Source organism: Rana temporaria, chromosome 7 (genome assembly GCF_905171775.1).
Source record: "Rana temporaria chromosome 7, aRanTem1.1, whole genome shotgun sequence".
NCBI lineage: Eukaryota > Metazoa > Chordata > Amphibia > Anura > Ranidae > Rana > Rana temporaria.
The window spans coordinates 163,303,530-163,323,709 of record NC_053495.1 but is presented as its reverse complement, the minus strand read 5'-3'; the positions used below and the strand labels follow the sequence as shown (position 1 = coordinate 163,323,709).

The 20,180-nt window shown below is 40.1% G+C and overlaps 1 protein-coding gene across 1 annotated transcript in view; it reads right to left on the bottom strand.

Annotated features, from left to right (window-relative positions):
• Nucleotides 1–20,180, bottom strand: part of SEC16B (SEC16 homolog B, endoplasmic reticulum export factor) — a 269,950-nt gene that overhangs the window by 33,224 nt on the left and 216,546 nt on the right. The window contains exons 22-24 of the mRNA XM_040360362.1: nucleotides 14,773–14,895; nucleotides 8,094–8,192; nucleotides 4,504–4,600 (exon numbers count right to left, since the gene is read on the bottom strand). Coding sequence (XP_040216296.1) covers nucleotides 4,504–4,600; nucleotides 8,094–8,192; nucleotides 14,773–14,895 — 319 coding nt within the window. The remainder of the gene's footprint in view (nucleotides 1–4,503; nucleotides 4,601–8,093; nucleotides 8,193–14,772; nucleotides 14,896–20,180) is intronic.

The following is a 20,180-nucleotide window of genomic DNA, read 5'->3' as shown; positions in this document are numbered from 1 at the left end:
TGAAATACTAATGTTATACTTCACCAATTCTCCTCCGTCCCCCAGCAGGTGGAACACTAAAGCCAAGCAAGCCCTCAAGCCCCATACACACAACCATTTTTCCTGCCAAGAAAACTGGCAAAAGAGCTTTTGGCCGGGAAAACCGGACGTGTGTATGCTTCCTAGCAGTTTTCCCATCAGGAAAACAGACGGGAATCCAGACGGGGAAAATAGAGATCCTGCTCTCTATTTTCCCATCTGGATTTCCAGCGGCTTTTAGCCGCCAGATTTACTATTACTCTATGGGAAACACTGCGAGGCAGTGCCATGGAGCATACAACACGGCCAGGATTCCCGGCCAAAGCTCCATGGCAGTTTTTCCTGCCGAGTTCTCGGCTTTCCCCTCGGTTTTCGCGGCAGACTTTTTACCGCCGTGAAGACCGAGCGTGTGTACAGGGCTTTAGAATTCTATGCAGAGTGCTGAGACTCCCTGGGAGCTGTAGTTTGAGACAGCAGCCATATAATGGGGTCAATTGACTCCTTACATTACAGATCCCAATATCCACTGTGCAGTAGGAGGAGTAAGATATGATCTTTATTAAAGTGCACGGGAAAGTATTTCCTCTTGGCACTGAGGGAGTTAGAGAGAGAGGAATCACCTGCCAATAGGAGACCATACCCAGCGGAGAGCCAGCCTGAAAACTAGCAGTAAGGACATTTGGGAGCACGCCCACATCACAGCAACTGCACCATTGCTGCAGGGTAGACTGGAGCATGCATTCACGCTCTGCACCCCCTGCTGACTACCAGCAATAAAATGCACATTTTATTTTATCGCAGCTCACTGTACAGAACCTGCATCATGGTACTGCATAGCAGTGCAGCTGTATAAGAACTCTGCCTGTCAGTGTAATGTGACCCTGAGCTGCCCATGTGCCAATGATGAAGGAAGACCCTGAAATGTTGTCTTTTTATGATACAAGAGCCTAAATAAAATGGCATTTTCCTTGCATACCCAATCCCTGCTTGCACCGCTGGCCTTTGGCACAAAGCTGGATCCAACTATCCTAACCCACAGAGTTCCATGGTCTGAAATAATCCCTGTCTTTGAAGGAGTGGAATATCCTTGTAGCCTTCAACTTTCTTTCCACTGGTAGGCTCAGTTTGAAAATTAATCCACATAAAACAGACAATATGTTATTTATTTCACACGGTCTTTTACTATAATTCATAAAAGGATTCAGTTCAATAAAAAATACTGGTCATGATTACTAATAAAAAATGTTGAACATTAAATCACATTACTGCTTTGCTTTGCAAGATTTTATGATGTTCATTCATCCTGCATTTATAAAGTAATATCTAGTTTGATTTGTATCTGAATCTTATTAGAGTGATTTTTACAAATATAATCTCTTGAATTGATAAATGTGTTAAAGATAAAACCACTCTTATGGATTTAATTATAAAATATGACGGTTTAGCTTGCATAGAGGTAGTCTGGACACCAAAGTAAAAGTGACACTAAAGGTTAGTTTTGTTTTTTAAATAAACAAACATATCATACTTACCTCCACTGTGCAGTTAGTTTTGCACAGAGTGGCCCCGATCCTTCGTTCTGGGGTCCACGGCAACTCTCGCGGCTCCTCCCCGCATTAGATAACCCCCTCTGGGAAGTTCTCTCCCGAGGGATTAACTTGCGGGGGTGCGCTCCCTAATCCAGCGTTCGGCATCCAATGCCGAATGCCAGACCCGGCCCCATTCCCGGCGCCCGCCTCATTGGATTTGATTGACAGCAGCAGGAGCCAATGGCTGTGCTGCTAACAATCTATCCAATCAAGAGCCGGGAACCCATGGAGAGAGCGACTGTGCGGGGACATACCCACGGAAATTCGGGGCTCATGTAAGTAAAAGGGGGGCTGGACACTGCAAGGTGTTTTTTCACCTTAACCCCTTTAACTAAAATAACCTCCCTTAATTTGGTTTAATCTCCCTTACCTCCCTTGCAGTATTCCTGAGTGTGGCTTGCGGTTAAATTTCAGTACCATTATTGGTAACCCCGAGCCACACTCGGGATTGCATTGCATTATTCTGGTGCAGTGTACTTACCTTGTCACCAGGATCATGCGATGCCCCCCCCCCCGCTGTGTCTGCGGGCTGTGTCCTCCACCCAATGCCTCTGTGTGATCGGCTCTGTTCCCTATGAGCTTTGCGATGCATGGGGGTGGAGCCGGCAGCAAATTCAAAAAGTGCACAAAATTTAACACATACAGTACACTGTAATCTTACAGATTACATTACTGTAGCAAATCATTTCACATCTCTTTGTCCCTAGTGCTTTGTCCAATGCCTGCGTGCAGTTTTATATTATATATACTGTTCTTTCTGCATGTAAACGTGAGATTGTCCATGGCAACCAAAAAGTGTTCCTTTACATCAAAAGTGCTTTTAGACCAGCTAGAAAACAGCAATAGTAAATTAGAACACGTGCAGAATTGAGCGATAGTTGAATCCGTGAGGAAATCATTTTATTAATATTAAATATATATTTTTCATAATTATTTATTATATTATTAGTTATGATTTCATGTTTCAAACTTTATCATACCCAGGATGTCTACTAGACTCTTGTTTGGACAGATTTAAGTGTGTTATTATTAAGAATTACAGGCCTACAATATAAAACGCCAAATTTCTATGCAAAACAACCGCCACTTTGAGACGCAAAAATCTGACATATTCATATTGCCAGGGTTGCTACACCCCTATATATACCCAGTACTAAACTGTCTCTCTCTATATTAAGCTCATCAAATCCCTTTAAAGAGTAACTCCACTTTTGTTGAGGAAAAAACTTTCCCCTCTGGGTGGTCTATGTACATTGCAAGGATTTTAACAAACTTTGTTGCAGATTCCTACCTTTTGTTTATTCTGAGAAATAGCTGCGTCCATGTGCAAAGTGAATCTGCATGGAGTGGTTTTATCATTATCAATCAGCTTCTGCACCTGCATGGCTCTAATGAGAGCACCAAAACCGTGGGACATTATAGAAGTCTATGGCAAAACAACTAACCTCTTAAAGCGACACACAGTAAATCACAGAAGAATTAAAACGTAACTCCACTTTCATAGAAAAAAAAAATATATATATATATATATACAATTGTGACACAAGTCATATTGTAATTGAATGTTATTAAAATTACAGAATGCCTCCATTAATGTCATGCTTGTGTGATTAGCTTACTGATTTTCCCAGAAGTCTGCACAAAGATACAAGTCACCCCTATAACAAAAAAATAAAATATTGGTGAGATACTTCCAACGGGAAATTACATCTAAAGGGTTGCACACCCTGCCACTTTCCTCATTAGAGCCCTGCAGGTGCAGCAGCTGTGTAATTATAAAACCCACCAGCATACAGATTTAATTTGCACATTGACCCTGACAAATAAAATAGCTATTTATTCAGAATAACATAAGGTGGGAATTTGCAAGAAAGTCAAAACATGTGCAATGTACATAGATCACCCAGAGGGGAATGTTTAATACCTTTAATAAGGATATCCAACAAGATCACATAGGCGGTAAAGAGTCCATTGGCCATATGGGTTTTTTTGTGGTTTGACAGATAAATCCATGGCTTCTAAACTTCTGAAAACCCTGCAAGACATCCCAACAAAACACCAAGTACTGATGACCAAGTACTCTCTGCCCAATACAAAGACAAATTATGGGAAAATGCATAATAGGTCAGCAACACAGTCACAATTTCTATTGGCCAATGATGAACAGAAAAAATAATGTGAGAAAATATCATTGCTGTGGTATCTGAGAAATATAAGAATGTAAGCCAGTGTCCAAACCAAATATGAAATACCCGTATTTGCCGGTGTATATGGCGACCCGGGCGTATAAGACGACCCCTAATTTTAATATTTTTTTTCAAGATTTTTTGCCTGTACTAATCGTATAAGACGACCCCCCTTCCGAGGCTTCGGACGCTTCATATTTCTTCCTTCTGGAGCATATTCTTCCTTCCTTCTTGCTGGAGCTGGAGCCATATTCTTCTTCCTTCTTGCTTGAGCTGGAGCCAATCACGGCGAGCAATGTATTCTATTCATGAATACAAAGCCTGCTTGGATTGGCAGAGGCCGTAACATCATCAGCCCACACCTCTCTGACTCTCTAAGCCAATCCGAGCAGGCTACTGTATGTAGCCTGCTCGGATTGGCAGAGGTTGTTACTCCAATCCAAGCAGGCTCTGTATTCATTTGAATACATCGCTCACCGGGATTGGCTAAGCGGTATATATTGTATGTAACCGAAGCTACATACAGTATTACCGCACATCCAGCAGGCATCCAAACAGCTGACCCGGCGTATAAGACGACCCCTGCTTTTTGGCCATTTTTTTTTAAGTGTAAAAGGTAGTCTTCTACGCCAGCAAATACAGTATGTATTTTGGAAGGGGCTGACCTTGACACAATTATAAGTTACATACTACATAACAAGAAGCAGTACCTCTGGAGGATAAATTCATTGTGCCGTCTGGAGGCAAGAAGACAGAAGCTGCAGGTGGCGGAAGACTTTTGTCGCGTGGTCTTGGTGGATATTCAGCCTGAATAAAAAGTGAGGAGGAAAAATGTAGAGATGTAGACCACATAGATGACTCCAGAGGAAGATCCAATTGATGCAGTTAAATATACTGTATAATACTATTTAAAGGGAAGTAAAGGCAAACCATTTTAATAAGATGCTAATGAATCAATGAAAATGCAGGGATCAGGTATAATGGTATCAGGTATAATTAGGTATCAGGTATAATGCAATCACTGAAAAAATAAACATGAATTAATCTTAAAATATGGGGACCATCAGTGTCATATCGATCAGCACTGCCTTTTCCCTCACACGGTGACAACTGGCGCCACACAGATAAATGGGCTGGGTTGAATCATTAATCTCCGGACACTTGTAGTGCAATACATTACTTTTAACTGTAAGTAAGAAGAGCAAGCCCATATTGACTGCTAGATGAAGCTATTATGAAAAGTGGTAAAAGTAAACACATGAAAGATACTGACATGGGATAATGAAGCGTACATACTCTGAACATGATACTGCTTATTTCAATGTAGAAGTAGAGCTGATATTTCACTTAGACTGTAACAAAAAGTGGAGCATGCAATAGATTTTGCAAAACATCATCTTAAAAAACATGAATATAAGAAAAAAGTTGCGCTTGCAATCCAAAGTTTGTAGCAGGGCTGTTGATGAATGTTTTAATTTCAAGGAGGGGTTTTCCCACCGTCTCCAACAAGATGATAATAATCAACCCAACTGTTGTGTATGAGGGTTTACCTCAGTCAAGTGTGTTATCCTTGTTGTGGGCATAGAGGGGAGCCCAGACTTTGACTGACCTATTCGAACTGAAAGTTTGCTCAGCCACCCCCTGCAGCAATGCCCAGGAGACAGACAAGCTCACATTTCACAGGGATTGTATCAAGGTCTCCTTGCCGGATTCCTACTACTACATTGGAGCCTTAGTCCTTCTAACTCTATGTAGTTGGCAGTGATGGCAGTCTACTTCTCTGTGGTTGGTAATGGTGGCATGCTACCTCGGTATGGTTGATAGTGGTGGCATGCTACATCTGTATGCTTAGTAGTAATAGCAAGCTACCAAAGAGGAAGACCAGCGGGACAATGACACGAAAATTTCTCATTTATTGCATGAGTTTGTTTCATGTATTATATATACATTCATTTAGTTAGATAATTGTCCTTGCTTCTTCCTTCTGGTGTTTTATATTTTCTATTTCCAAGGTCTGATTAAGTAGGATGGGTGTTCCTGATACATCTCCATTTTTGATTGGTTGTTAAGTTTCATCTCTTCCCTACATATATACATGGTCAGACCTAGATTACTTTAGCTATTATTAAGCACCTTCATATGGTGTGAAACGCGTCAGCAGCTTTTCCTGTTTTCTGTAACATGAAGTGACTGTATCGGATTTCATCTGCTACATAAGATATCAATAATGATGCCTTCAAAGGTGTGCGGCATCCAGGATTTTTTCTTTCTTCCTAGTTCTTTGCAGAGCCAATACCTGTAAGTTCCCATGTCCGCCAATCTATGGTACCTCATAGATTGGCGGGCATGGAAAAAGATGAGTGTTCCTAAAAGTAACGGTTTGTTGTGAAACACCTTTTTGCATCTTTATACATTGGTATTCTTTCCAGTTCACTGTTTGATATCTCAGAGCTGTAAAGGAAGTCATCCATGAAAGAATTTTTATCTGCCAGAAGCTGTCATCACAGGTATGAATGAGAGGCAGGTACAGTGACTCAATAATGCCCAGCACATAGAACTGACTGTGGGTCCCGTTCTAATTGATTTCTGATAGGTAAAGTGTAGCACTACCCCCGAAGAAGCTGCTGGTTTAGATTTGGGCCTGCCGTTACCTTACTGTTCACCATGCTTGTCCTAGGGGTCCTTCTTGAAGAGTTACAAATGTCCCACACCAACACTTTGTTTCTTTTTCTTCAAGGGTTTTTATTAAACAAGTTCCTTTAGAGGGATAGGGGGTTAGGGAAAATTCAGGTACCTTGCTTTGCGGATCACAGGTATGATCTTGGATCCAGAGGACAAACTGTTTCCACACTGGATTCAGCAACCACCGGATAGGCCTCTTTCACTGACCTAGCAGCCGGTGGGAAGCTCTTTCAAAATTCTCTGCCACAGACTTAAAGAATGCCGTCGAGTCGTTACACGATCCTCTGCCACAGGATCATATATAACCACACACGCACTTTGCAAAGTTCCAAAGAAATTACACAGCTCACATTGCCAAGATCTTTCAGCCAAACCGGGCGCACTGTGAGGTAGATTAGCCAGGGTGTGTCCTCTATTTGAATCCTTAATTGTTCGGCTTCTTCCTGCAGAGAAGACAGCACAGGACCATCACTGGACCAGTAGGCCCCAGAAACTCCTGGGCCTACCCTCAGTAGCGGAGCCTCGGGCCAGCAGATCCCAAGACCAAAAGGCTGCTAACACATCCCTGAGGCCAGGAGGGCCATCGGGTGAGGATCGGAAGACCCCACCAGAAAGGCGTCCGTCCCTTAAGTACCCCTCCCCAGAATTGACAGCAGCGGGGACCGCTCCACTGGGCTGCTTCTGGGCAAGAAGTACCCATTACACCCAGCCCATTGCATTTCCAACCCTGACTTCTGGTGACAGCGACACGCACAGTCAGGTGGAAGATGTGCAACGCAGCCGAACTGGAATAGAAACCCATAATTTGCCATAAAATTCGAAACTAAACTACAGCTCAGATAACTAAATTTACAAATAGTGCCTACTCAACAGGAGCAGGGCGCTACATAAGCATTACTACTTAAGGCTACGAAACCAAAATATCTTGCTATTACTGACCCAGTAGGCAAATATTGCCCTGCCCTTAAGGCCAGTCCTCCCCTGTGGTAATGCTGTCATTCTACTTCTGCATGGTTTGTAGAAGTGGCATGCGACTTCTGTATGCTTGTTGTTTACCATATAGGAATTTAGGGGAAGTCTAACAGCAACACAGAGTAATGTAGTAATGTAGGAGAAGGCTAGAACGCCTGTTGGAAATTTTATTTGTGTGTGTGTTCCTATTACAGGTTTTCCTTCACTTTCTGTCTGATAAAAAGTTGTCAGTAAGCAAGAGTAAATCTCTCTAACAAAGCCCCGGATAACAATATAAACCTGGCAAAGAAAGTTGTTGGCTATACATACACTTTGGGGGAGATTTACTAAAACTGGCTTGTGCAAAATCTGGTGCAGTTCTGCTTAGAATCCAATCAGCTTCCAGGTTTTATTGTCAATGCTCAATTGAACAAGCTGAAGTCAGAAGCTGATTGGATATCATGCACAGCTGCCTCTGATTCTGATTGTTCCAGTTTTAGTAAATCTCCCCCTTCAACTATAATGGAGCACCAAAAAACACACAGAAACATTATGCCACCACCTAATATTATTGGGGATGGGGGGGGGGTAAAAAACACATGTATATATTTGTTGTGATTCGCAGTTGATATACTGTACTGTATAAGTGCAGTATTATGTATTTTACCTGAGATAAAGATTTAGAAGTTTGTGGATTGCTTGGCGGGATTGGAATTTCTTTGGTTGGCTTGGAACGAAACCAGCTAAACCATCCAAATGTAGAGCCCTGTGTGATAGAATAGATTAAACATTCCTTTTACTGTAAATTAACTTAATTGAATTCCTTTAGAACACAACAGAGGCAGTAATGTTATACACTGTCCTGATAACTAGATATACAGTAGCTAATCAAATACCAGAAAGTATTCTTGGGGAAGTGATGTAACTCACCACAAACTAACAACATTCTACCTTAAGACACGGTTCACACTGGGGCGACACGACAGGCGGCTCAGCCGCCTGACGTGTCGCGTCCCATTCAATGCAATGGAACCGTTCTAATAGGAGCGACGCAAGTCGCTCCGACTTAGAAAAAGGTTCTTGTACGACTTCGGGGGCGGCTCGGGGCGACCTGAATTGACTTCTATAAAGAAGACGTTTTGCAAATCGCCTCTGAAGTCGTCCTCAGGACGACTTGCAGAGTCGCCCACAAAGTCGCGCCGCTGCTGTGTGAACCGACTCCTATTCCTTTGTTTGCTCTAAATTGATTAGTTTCATTAGCTGCTATGGGCTACTACCTTTAATTCACAACTAATTTTTTGGATGTAAGTGCTAAACAGCAGTTCCATCAAAAACAGATCTCTTTGTTTCAATGAAATGAAGCGAGGATTAGATCAGGGGTTTCCAAACTTTCTAAAGGGCCAGTTTGCTGTCCTTCAGACTTTAGGGGGGAAAGACTGTGCCCAGTGGAAGTAAAAAATGCCCGATCTTTGGAATTAGGGGTTGTTGGGAGGAATAGTGCCCCATTTACGTTGTTAGTGGAAGGAATAATGTCCCATTGTTGGTGTCAGTGACAGGAATTGTGCCTCATTGTTGGTGTCAGTGGCAGGAAAAATGCCTCAAGGGCTGGATAAAGGCAAGCAATCTGCCTCCAGGGCTGCAGTTTAGAGACCACTGTTTTAGACTATTAGTAGCCTTTACTGCTATCTAAAATTTTAATATATTAAAAGCCAACTTCCACAAAAAGCATTGTATTCTGAAAACTGGACGTGGTTAATACATATAAGATTCATTTAATATTTTACTCTGTATTTACTTACTGCCCAAGCTGTCCAACAAATGTGGCAACTGCTGGGAGAAACTATAACTACACCAATAATAGTTACCTTTAAACCTGTTACCATGACTTCCTAAGTACCCATGGCAGAGCAAAATATAAATAAACACATGTAAAATAAGAGGTTTATATCCTGAATAATATCATTATATGAAATAATCTCCATATAATTACAAAAAATCAGCACTGTTTGCGAGAACAGCCTGCTAAACACTCAATTATGATTCCAACATCCTTATTGGGATCCCAGGCAACAGTAGAGGACTGGCTTGAGATCAAAGATAGTTCTACTCGACAGAAACGCAAAAACACAGTTCTTGTTGAAGTGTTCTTTTAAATAGGTCTGTATGGACAATGTTCTTCCACAGACTAAGGAATTAAAAAATCATGGTAACCTGAGAATCCTTCACTCAAGATGAGTTTTCTGTCACGTGCATTTCATTCGCTGCGCTGAAGTACTTATTTGACATTGTCCTTAATCCCTGGAAACCTCTTCAAATGCCAGTTCAAATAGGATTAATAAAGATGAAACTTAACCTTTATTAAGATAATATTAAGAGTGACATATAAAACATTACAAATTTTGTTAATGTCAGAAATCTAATTCGTGTCCCTTGATGTGAATTACCAAAAGTTCTCACCAACTGTCGGGTTATCCAGAATTTGAGTCATAATTCATAGGAGGTAATTACGATGAATATATTTATTGGATGCTTCAAATGAAACAAAGGTTTATAAAGTGAAGTTAAGTGAACCTAGGCCTGATCAATCCAATCCTGTGAAGAAAAATCCCTTTTATATTCCACTGCTTAAGGTCTGATGACTGAAGTAAATACATGTTCACTTGACTTCAATTCACTTCAATATATTTTATTAAATTACCCAGAAAGTTTAGCTAGTTCCTCCTCAGGATTTTATCAATTAAGAAAGTGAGATGGAGAAAGATCTGTGGATCATGCTAGATTACAGACCTAAAAATGAATTTTGCTTTTATACAAGGTACAGTATTATTTCAAATGTAGTCACCACTTCACAGAAATTATGCCCTGGAATTGAAAATATATAGGAAATGAAAATTGAAAGATTATGCATTCTAAGGCTTCATTCACACTTGTATGAATCCAAAGTTACGCAACTTTAAAAGGATATGACTTTGGTATTGACCAATGATAACGGACAACTGTTGCACAACTGTTGCCTGTATAACAATCAGATGTGACTTTAATGCGACTTTTGAGTGTTTACATTGCAGTCTATGGGACTCAAGTCACATGAAAGTCAACCAAATTAGTGAAGAAAACTTGTTTCACTTGACCTAATTCAGTTGAATACATTTTATAAAACTATCCAGAAAGTTCAGATAATTAGGAAAGTGAGATGGGGAAAGATCTGTAGATCATGCTAGAATCAGGGGTCTCCAGTTGTTCAGGAACTACAATTCCCATCATGCCTAGTCATGTCTTTTAATTTCAGACTTTTACAATGCCTCATGGGACGTGTAGTTCCGCAACAGCTGGAGGGCCGTAGTTTGGAGATTCAGATGCTAGATCATAGACCGAAAAATTATTTTCCTATACAAGGTATTACTTCAAATACGGTCACCACTTATGTCCTGGATTCAATAATTTGTAGGGAAGGAAAACTGAAAGAATAAGGGTCCTTAAGCTGGGTTCACGTGTGGCCGCGGGTTAATGCCTGGGGTCCGCTGCGTGTTGGTTCCCCGGTTCAGGTGCAATTCAGGTCCTAATTTTTGTCTGGATTCACACCTAAACCTGACTTAGGCACGCACCGGACCCTTTTACAATTAGGACCGTGGCCACCCTGGACATGTGTGAACCGGCTCCACTGAGAGACAGTCACACTTACCTGTCATGCAAATTGGATGCGGTGAAACCCACATCCAATTCACATATGTGTGAACCCAGACTAAGGCTCCACTCACACTTGTGCGAATCCAAAATCATGCGACTTTGAAGTGCAACTTTGGTGCAACTTGGATGCAACTTTGGATTTCACCAGTGATAACGGACAACTATTGCAAAATTGTTACATGTATAACAATCAGGTGCGACTTTCATGTGACTTTTGGGTGTTTACATTGCAGTCTACGGCACTTAAGTCACATAAAAGTAAACCAAAGTAGTTCAGGAACCGTCGGTTGTCATTGAAAAACATGGGGTGCGACTTGTCATGTGATGTTGGTGTCCAAGGTCGCATGAAAAGTCACACAAGTGTGAATGGAGCCTTAAGCCCCATACACACTATCAGTTTTCCTGCAGGTTTTTCTCTTCAGGTTTACCAAAACCATGTAATGCAAGGGCCTGCCTGATTGCATACGAATTGAAACTCTTTAGATTTGACCTTATATTAGATGGTTTTGGTAAACCTGAAGAGAAAAACCTGCAGGAAAACTGATAGTGTGTATGGGGCTTTACTCTAGGCTTCTTCAGTCTGAGAAAAAGTGTTCTGAGGCACAGCCAACCATGCTGTAACAACATTATTTTAGGCCGCACCGGTGAACTACCAGCATGTCCTGTGTGCAATTTCATTGTTGTTTTACTGACAGCTGCAGGTCTCAATTATCAAAGTTACCAATTATGTGATCACCATGATAGCCAATCATGATAGTCACTAGAATTCTCTCTCTCAGTGCTAGAAAACAGTACAATGTGTAAAAAAAATGAACTACTAAGAACTTTCCTGTGTAAATGATGCATTATTCCTAATTTGTGTCCATTTATCAGCTTACAATAAAGACAAATTTTTAAGGGTATTATTAAAACTGCGGAAATAAAAGTGATAAAGTGCGGCGCTCAAAATAATACTTCTGATGTGCTCAAAAGATATAAATAAGTGAATGAATAAATATAAATGTACTGTCCGTGTAAACTAAACAATTAGGTTGCACCAATATGCTAGATAAGATGTACACACAGTAAATAATAAATGGTGATCAAACTGATATTGAAACCACAAAAACCGAGACAATTGATGCACAAAAACAAAAGTCCAAGTAATCAGGGTAAATGAATACACAAAGTGATAAATGTGCAGGGCCGATCCACCCTATAGGCTCACTATGCAAGCCGCTCAGGGCCCCGCAAAGCTGCGGAGGGCCCCCCCAAATTACTAGAGGCCACGCCTGGTGAGAAGTCACTTTTGGCCCCTCACCCCGCTTCTCAACTCACTGGCTGCATGGGAGAAGAGGTAAGAATTCAGCACCCCCCGCTTCTCACTTTAATGTAAGATGTCATTTCCGACAGCAGAACACCCCCTCCCCCCGCTTCTCAACTTTAATCTTTAATGTGACATGTCACTGTCGGCAGCGCCCCCCCCCCCCCCTTCTCAACTTTAATGTGACATGTCATTTTGCTTAGGGCCCCAGGGAGGTCAGGATCGGCACTGTAAATGTGAATCTATAATAAACATCAAAAGTGACAATAAACCAAGTGTGTTGGTGAACAAGTGAATATAGAGTCCAAATATTCCACTGAGATGAAAGTGACTGTATAATTAGTTGTCTGTAGGAAATCCACCACCGTAAAGATCAAAGGCTTACCAAACGAGTTGGACCCAGCGAGGCTTACGCCTGATGAGTCGAACGTGCTTGTTGGTGTATCACACCCAGGGAGAAGTAAGCAACACAGCTTCCAATGGAACCAGGTAGAGGTATATCACAGTATTCAAAAAGAGAAGATTCAAATGTATCATCACATGTAGTGGTCATGTGGATACGTATAAGTGTTCAATGTGCCGCGTCACAGTATTGACATCAATGAGTATACACCATGGATAAGGCAACGGTACTTCATATATAAATCCTCCCAATGTATCATGTAGTAAAAGGAGAGAAACTGGGCCACATAGTGTGATTTTGTTTCAAAATGAGAATATTTATTAAATAAATATAAAATGGTGACTCACATTTGAGAAGGACCCCAAAGCAAGTAGCTCATAATTATGTAAAAATTGCCATACCTGGAATTTATTTTTAGCCTTCCCCCTTCCTTCACTCCCCCCACCCCCTCAAATCTTGTTTCTTAATGCCCCTATACTTTTGCTCCTGACCCCTTTTTTCCCTTCTCGCATCTTCTCTCTTTCACCTCTTTCTAACTCCTCTTTTCCCATCATCCATATTAGCGATTACCCTTCCCCACCTTTAAAGTTAAGCTTCTGTTCCTTGGGTATTGGGAAAATCTCTGTGTCAAGGGGGATGTAGTAGATTGCCAAGTGATCTGGACAAATTGGCTGTACATTTCCCCATTTTCTGAGAAACTACAAAAGACCCTGGCAAGATTAGCCATGTTCTTGTAATCACGAGTTGGACCAAAAACATTTGCTCATAACCTAGATGTCAGGATGACCATATGTCATGTTGAAGTAATTAGGAAGGGAGGACTAGTGATTTGGGACTATGCCATGCATAGACAATGATGCTGTAGATGTATTTGTATCGTGCCCCCCCCCCCCCTTGTCGAGGAGTGGTCCGCGGCACTGTGTATCTCTGTATCTATGTATTGTGATTATTATTATTCTTGAGTAAACTTGTACTTTTTATTCCTGGATGTATGTATTACAAAGAGGGAAACTTCCCCTTAACAGGTGTAGGTACAGTTTACATTGATACTAAGATGGCAACTACAATCTACACAGGTGGCAAAGTGTTCCTCAATTAGCTGATTAAATTATTGTTTTTTGCTTATTCTACCACACTCTGATGTTGTTTTAAACTACTTGACTGATTCTGTAAAATAAGAGTGTTCTTATGCTGTATGTCAATGCATCCCATATCATTATAATAAAAAATGCTAAAAAAATGTTTTTATTATATTGGGTATATTGGTTCATCCGGATTTGGGGACAGAATAATGTTTTGCTATATTTATCCTGATAGGGTTTTCTGTCAGTGCAAATCAACCAGCATCATTACCATTTGTGATGGTTTAGTGATGTACCATAGTATTTTATGGGGACATTCTTTCCCTTTTCTTCCCCTGCATAATTTTCAAATTCAAAGTATAAAGTGTGTCTACGAAAATCTGCATTACTTTGGACTGGCTAATAAAAACAGATAAAATGTGGGTATATACACTGATGTCTGTTGGCAATCAAAAGCGATTCGTGAATAAAGCAATACATCTGTAGCTGGGACTTCATGATTCTCGGTTAAAAGTCTGAGATTAATGATTCCCTATGAACATGTTTAGAATAAAAGCACCAATTCCATTTAACATAAAACATTACAGATGAATTTAAAGATTTATCCAGCTTGTATCTCCCCTCCCGGTGTTGATGCTTGCTTGCATTGTAATGTACACAAGGCTATTTAAAATTTAATCACAAGCCCTATGCTATGTACAGAACAAAGACAAACTCCTGGGAGAACAGAATCAATGTTAATTTAGCCCAAAGCCCAAGTAGCTAAAGGGAGTGAATAGAGGCCGTCGCCGATGGAACAATAATTTATACATTTATATGGAGACATGAAATATACCAGAAGAAGAAATACATCTATATATAGAGATATCACCTTTTTCTCTTCTGATTTCTGTACGGGAGCTTCATCATTAAATCTTTCCTCCCCGTTATCATCTTCAACAGAGACTGTGGATGTCTCAGACACTGTGCTCACTCTCCTGGACATAAGTGCAGCCTGTAATATAGAAGAAAGCACATAATTAGTATTGCATATAGTGGTCATAATTTTCAGTGATAATTCTGATTGGTGGATGAATTAAAACCGTATTTGCTCAAAAGTCTACTATGGGTTTGGGGGTTCTGGTCCAGATTGCCTGAACTCAAAGAGATCTCACAGATCACATGACCAAGTGTAGGGACACTGATATGTGTGTAACCTCAGTGGTATTACTTGTGCAGCTCTGCTTTAAATAATGAAAGGCTTTATTCGCACCTACAGTGGAAAAAATAATGATTTGATCTCTAGCAGATTTTGTAAGTTTGCCCACTTACAAAGAAATTAAGGGTCTATAATTTTTATTAAGAATAGGGGGGTGTAGTGGCGCTTGCTGATAGTACAATGAGGAATTCTATATAATCATAATAGCAATTCCTGTTAATAAAAAGAAAGTGTCCAAAAATAATAATGCAAACAAATATACACCAATTTCTATTAGGCAAATACAACAATTCCTGTGTATCTAAATACGTTCCACTCCAAATGTAATAAAAACCGCCCAATATCAATCAAATAATGTGGAGGGTGATGGGAGTGAAATAATAATAAAAATTACCTATTGAGGTAAACAAACGTGCCACCAAGAGCACAGTGCTGATGAGGTGAAAATAAACAGTAACTATAAATAGTTATGAAGGATATGGCCATTACAGCAACATTTCTTCATTAACCATGAATAATATTAAATGTGAATAAGCAATAAAATACATAAAGTGCTAAATCCACTGAAAGTGCAATGTGCAATAATATGTGAAATAAATAAAATCCTATAGTAAATAAAGTCCAGTGAAACAGTCTTGTAAGTTAATTCCTTGATAATGAAATATTCAATATCATGCATGGGTGAAAAAGACCCAATCCATAACATATTTAGATACACAGGAATTGTTGTATTTGCCCAATAAAAATTGGTGTATATTTGTTTGGATTATTATTTTTGGAACACTTTCTTTTTATTAACAGGAATTGCTATTATGATTATATAGAATTCCTCATTGTACTATCACAAGCGCCACTACACCCCCCTATTCGTAATCCTTATCAGTGTGTGAGCACTATTAGTCATGGCTGCTGCTTAGCAGATTCATTATTTGATATTTGTTTTTAATTTATTGGTTTAGTTCTCTGTGCCCTGGTTAGGTTGGTTTGCGCATTAGTTCCCCCCATTTATCTATAATTTTTATCATATGTGTATTTTAAATGATAGAGACAGACTATCAACCAAAAATCCAGAAAAAACACACAATACAAATGTTATAAATTTAGTTACAGCTCAGTGAGTAAAATATGTTTTTGATCCCCTACCAATCAACAATAATTTTGGTTCCCACAGACTGGCTACAGTAAGTGCTCATGTAGTACACTGATTAGTCTTGTCAATTTGAGAAGGTGCTCCTAACGAAAATTCATTGTGTGTATAAAAGACACCTATCCACAGAATCTCTTTCATCCATTCAAACCTCACCATCATGGGTAAGACCAAAGAGTTGTCAAAGGATGTCAGGAGACAAGAGTGTAGACCTGCACAAGGCTGGAATGAGCCACAAGACCATCAACAAGAAGCTTGGTGAGAAGGAGAGAACTGTTGGAGTGATTATTTGCAATTGAAAGGTAACAAAATAACCATCAATCGCCCTCAGTCTGGAGCTCTATGCAAGATTTCACCCCATGGGGTAAGGATGCTCATCAGAAAAGTGAGGGATCAGCCCAGAACTACAGGGAAGGAGCTTGTGAATGATCTCAAGGCAGTTGGGATCACAGTCACCAAACAAACCGTTGGCAACACAATACGCTGCCATAGATTGAAATCCTGCAGCGCCCGCAAGGTCCCCCTACTCAAGAAGGCACATGTACAGGCCCCTCTGAAATTTGCCAAGGAAAATCTAAATGATTCAGAGAAGGATTGGGAGAAAGTGCTGTGGTCGGATGAGACCAAAATGGAACTCTTTGGCATTAACTCAACTCGCTGTGTTTGAAGGAAGAAAAATGCGGACTATGACCATAAGAACACTATCCCTTCCAACAAGCACCGTTGTGGAAACATTATGCTTTGGGGCTGTTTCTCTTCTAAAGGTACAGACTGGCATTGCCGCATTGAGGGGCCAAAGGACGGGGCGATGTTTTTTAAAATCTTGGATGAGAACCTTCTTCTCTCAGCCAGAACACTGAAAATGGGTTATGGATGGGTCTTCCAGCACGACAATGACCCAAAACAAATTCGCCAAGGCAACACAGGAGTGGTTTAAGAAGAAGAACATTAAGGTCATGGAGTAGCTTTAATCCTATAGAAAAATTACAGGGGTTGTAAAGGTTTGTTTTTTATTTTCTAAATAGGTTCCTTTAACCTCCCTGGCGGTATGATTCTGTCTGGAATTACGTACCAAAAGCGGTACAATTATTTTGCAAGGAAATTTGGCGTTTTATACTGTAGGCCTGTAATTCTTAGGAATAACTCATTTAAATCTGACACAAGAGTCTAGTAGGCATCCCGGGTATGAATTTTTTTTTTTTTTAAATTATAAATTATAATATAATAAATAATTATAAATAATTATAACAAATAATAATATAATTATAATAAAAATTATTCAATAATGTAATCAACTCAAAATCACTGAAATTTGCTCAGTTGCAGAATTGTCGCTGTCATTACTTTTATTTTTTTATGACGAATTTCCCCACAAATCGCTATCGCACAATTCTGCAAGTGATTATAATTTATTATCGCTGTTTTCTAGCTGCTCTAAAACCATTTTTGACATAAAGGGACACTTTTGGTTGCTATGGACAATCTACAGTTTGCAGGCAGAAAGAACAGTTTTTATTATATAAAAGAACATGTAGGACACTGGGCAGACCACTAGGGACAAGGGGGGTGTGTATTTTTTACATACAGTACTGTAATCTATAAGATTACAGTATACTGTATGTAATGTGTTTGTTTACTTTTTTGAATTTGGCGCCGTTCTCCGCCCCGTGCGTCGTAACGTCGCAGGGAATGGAGATCGGCGGCACACGGGGACACTGTGAATCAAGCGAGGACCTGCTCGCTCACACAGCGGGGATGCATCGCAGGATCCAGGGACAAGGTAAGTAACTTTGTCTGTGGATGCTGCGAAAGGTAAGCCGCGCCGCTGCACGCTCTGCACATCTACCCCGAGCGTGACTCGGGGATATCGATAGTAGCATGAAAAAAACACCCCGAGTCACGCTCGGGGATACCGCTAAGCAGGTTAAGCTAGTGCATTGTTGGTTCACTTACCTTTTTCTTCGATTTCCCTTCTAAATGTTTTTTTACTTGTCTGAATTTCTCACTTACTCTTTCTCCTCAGTAAACTTGCCACCATCATCGGAGCGGTGGTTAGTCAGAAAGAATATCTTACTGAACAGCTTACTGAGGAGGAATAGGAAGTGAGAAATTCTGACAAAGAAAATAAGAAAAAAAAATTATTTAGAAGAAAAATCGAAGGAAAAGGTAATCGAACCAACAATGCACTAGCTTAACCTCCCTAGCGGTATGATTAATTCAGATTTTAGGTGCTGAAAGCGGTACCATTATTTTGCATGGAAATTTGGCATTTTATATTGTAGGTCTGTAATTGTTAGAAATAACTCACTTAAATCTGTCCAAACAAGAGTCTAGTAGACATCCCGGGTATAATAAAATTTGAAAAACAAAATCATAAATTATAATACAATAAATAAATATAAATAATTATAACAAATAATATAATAATAATAATAATAATAATAATAATAATAATAATAATAATGAAAAATTATTACTTTTAATTTTTTGATGACGAATTTCCCCACAAATCACTATCGCTCAATTCTGCAAGTGATTCTAATTTATTATCGCTGTTTTTTAGCTGGTCTAAAACCACTTGACATAAAGGGACACTTTTTGGTTGCTATGGACAATCTCCAGTTTCAGGAAGAAAGAACAGTTTTTAGTACGGTATTTATCGGCGTATACCGCGCACTTTTTTGCCCTGAAAATCAGGGCAAAATCGTGGGTGCGCGATATACGCCGATACCCGCTTTCCCGCAACGAGTTTGAATACTGCGCCGGCATATACCGAGCGCAGTACACTCGTGTATAGTCGGCAATGCTCGGCTCCTCTCGCGCTCACGTCCTGGACGTACAGGACGTTTCGGCCTATAACAGAGCCATAATCAGGATGTCCCCGGGAATCGAGCAGAACGATGTGAGCGGCGATTTCTTATGAAATGGCCGATTACCCACACCAATCACCTGCTACACACACCGGGTGTCAGGACTATAAGGCACTTTTAAATGTGAGTGAAATTATGTTTAACTTTGTATTGAATACATATGTTTTAATGTGCAATCTCCCTTTGTCATTTCCATCCATTCATATGAGGTTTATCTCTGCATGAAAACATCATTCCAAAAGGCTTCTACAGGGGTATCCCCACGCGCTTAAGAGACCATACTAGAGATAGGTGATCAACATCCGGGGTGAGTGCACATCTATGTGGGGCACCCAGTCTAAGTACATCTGCACAGGAGACGTTAATTAAGCACGAGCACCTGAAGCTGGGTGCCAGTGGAGAATATCACTGTGACTTCAAAGAAGACGTTTTTCCAAAGGGATGTAGGTAAGAGCGCTGTTCTAGAGGGGTGAGGGCTGGTTAGCAAAAGAAAAAGATGTGCCCAAAAAATGTGCTATTATGTTGTGATGATGATAATAATAATAATAATAATAATAATAATAATAATAGGGAAATAGAATATATACCAATCCACAATACATTTCATGCAATTCAGTTAAATATTACTTTTCCATTTCATTGTGCAGCCTGACGTGATTTTCTATAAGAGGCGAAAAATAAAAAGTAACATTCTCTTCCTTTAAACCCTGACAAAATTATTCCGTTTGTAGAAAGGTAGTAAGTTTCCCACCAGCTTCACGCTACAGAAGTCTGAATAGAGCCTGAGGTCAAAATAGGCAACAACAGACTAACATGCTTGTACTGGAAAAGAATAGCAATAAAGCACGGTCACTAAACAGAAAGCACAGAATGTATATTTAACCACTTCAATACCGGGCATTTTCACCCCCTTCCTGCCTAGCCCAATTTTCTGCGGACGTCATATGACAATGAAGTTGTTAATGAGTTAATGGCTGTCCTCATTGCAAGTTATATAGTAGAATCAAAATTGTAAAGTGTCAGCTTTGCAAATTTAGGTGCATTTAAAGTGTTACCAAACCCAA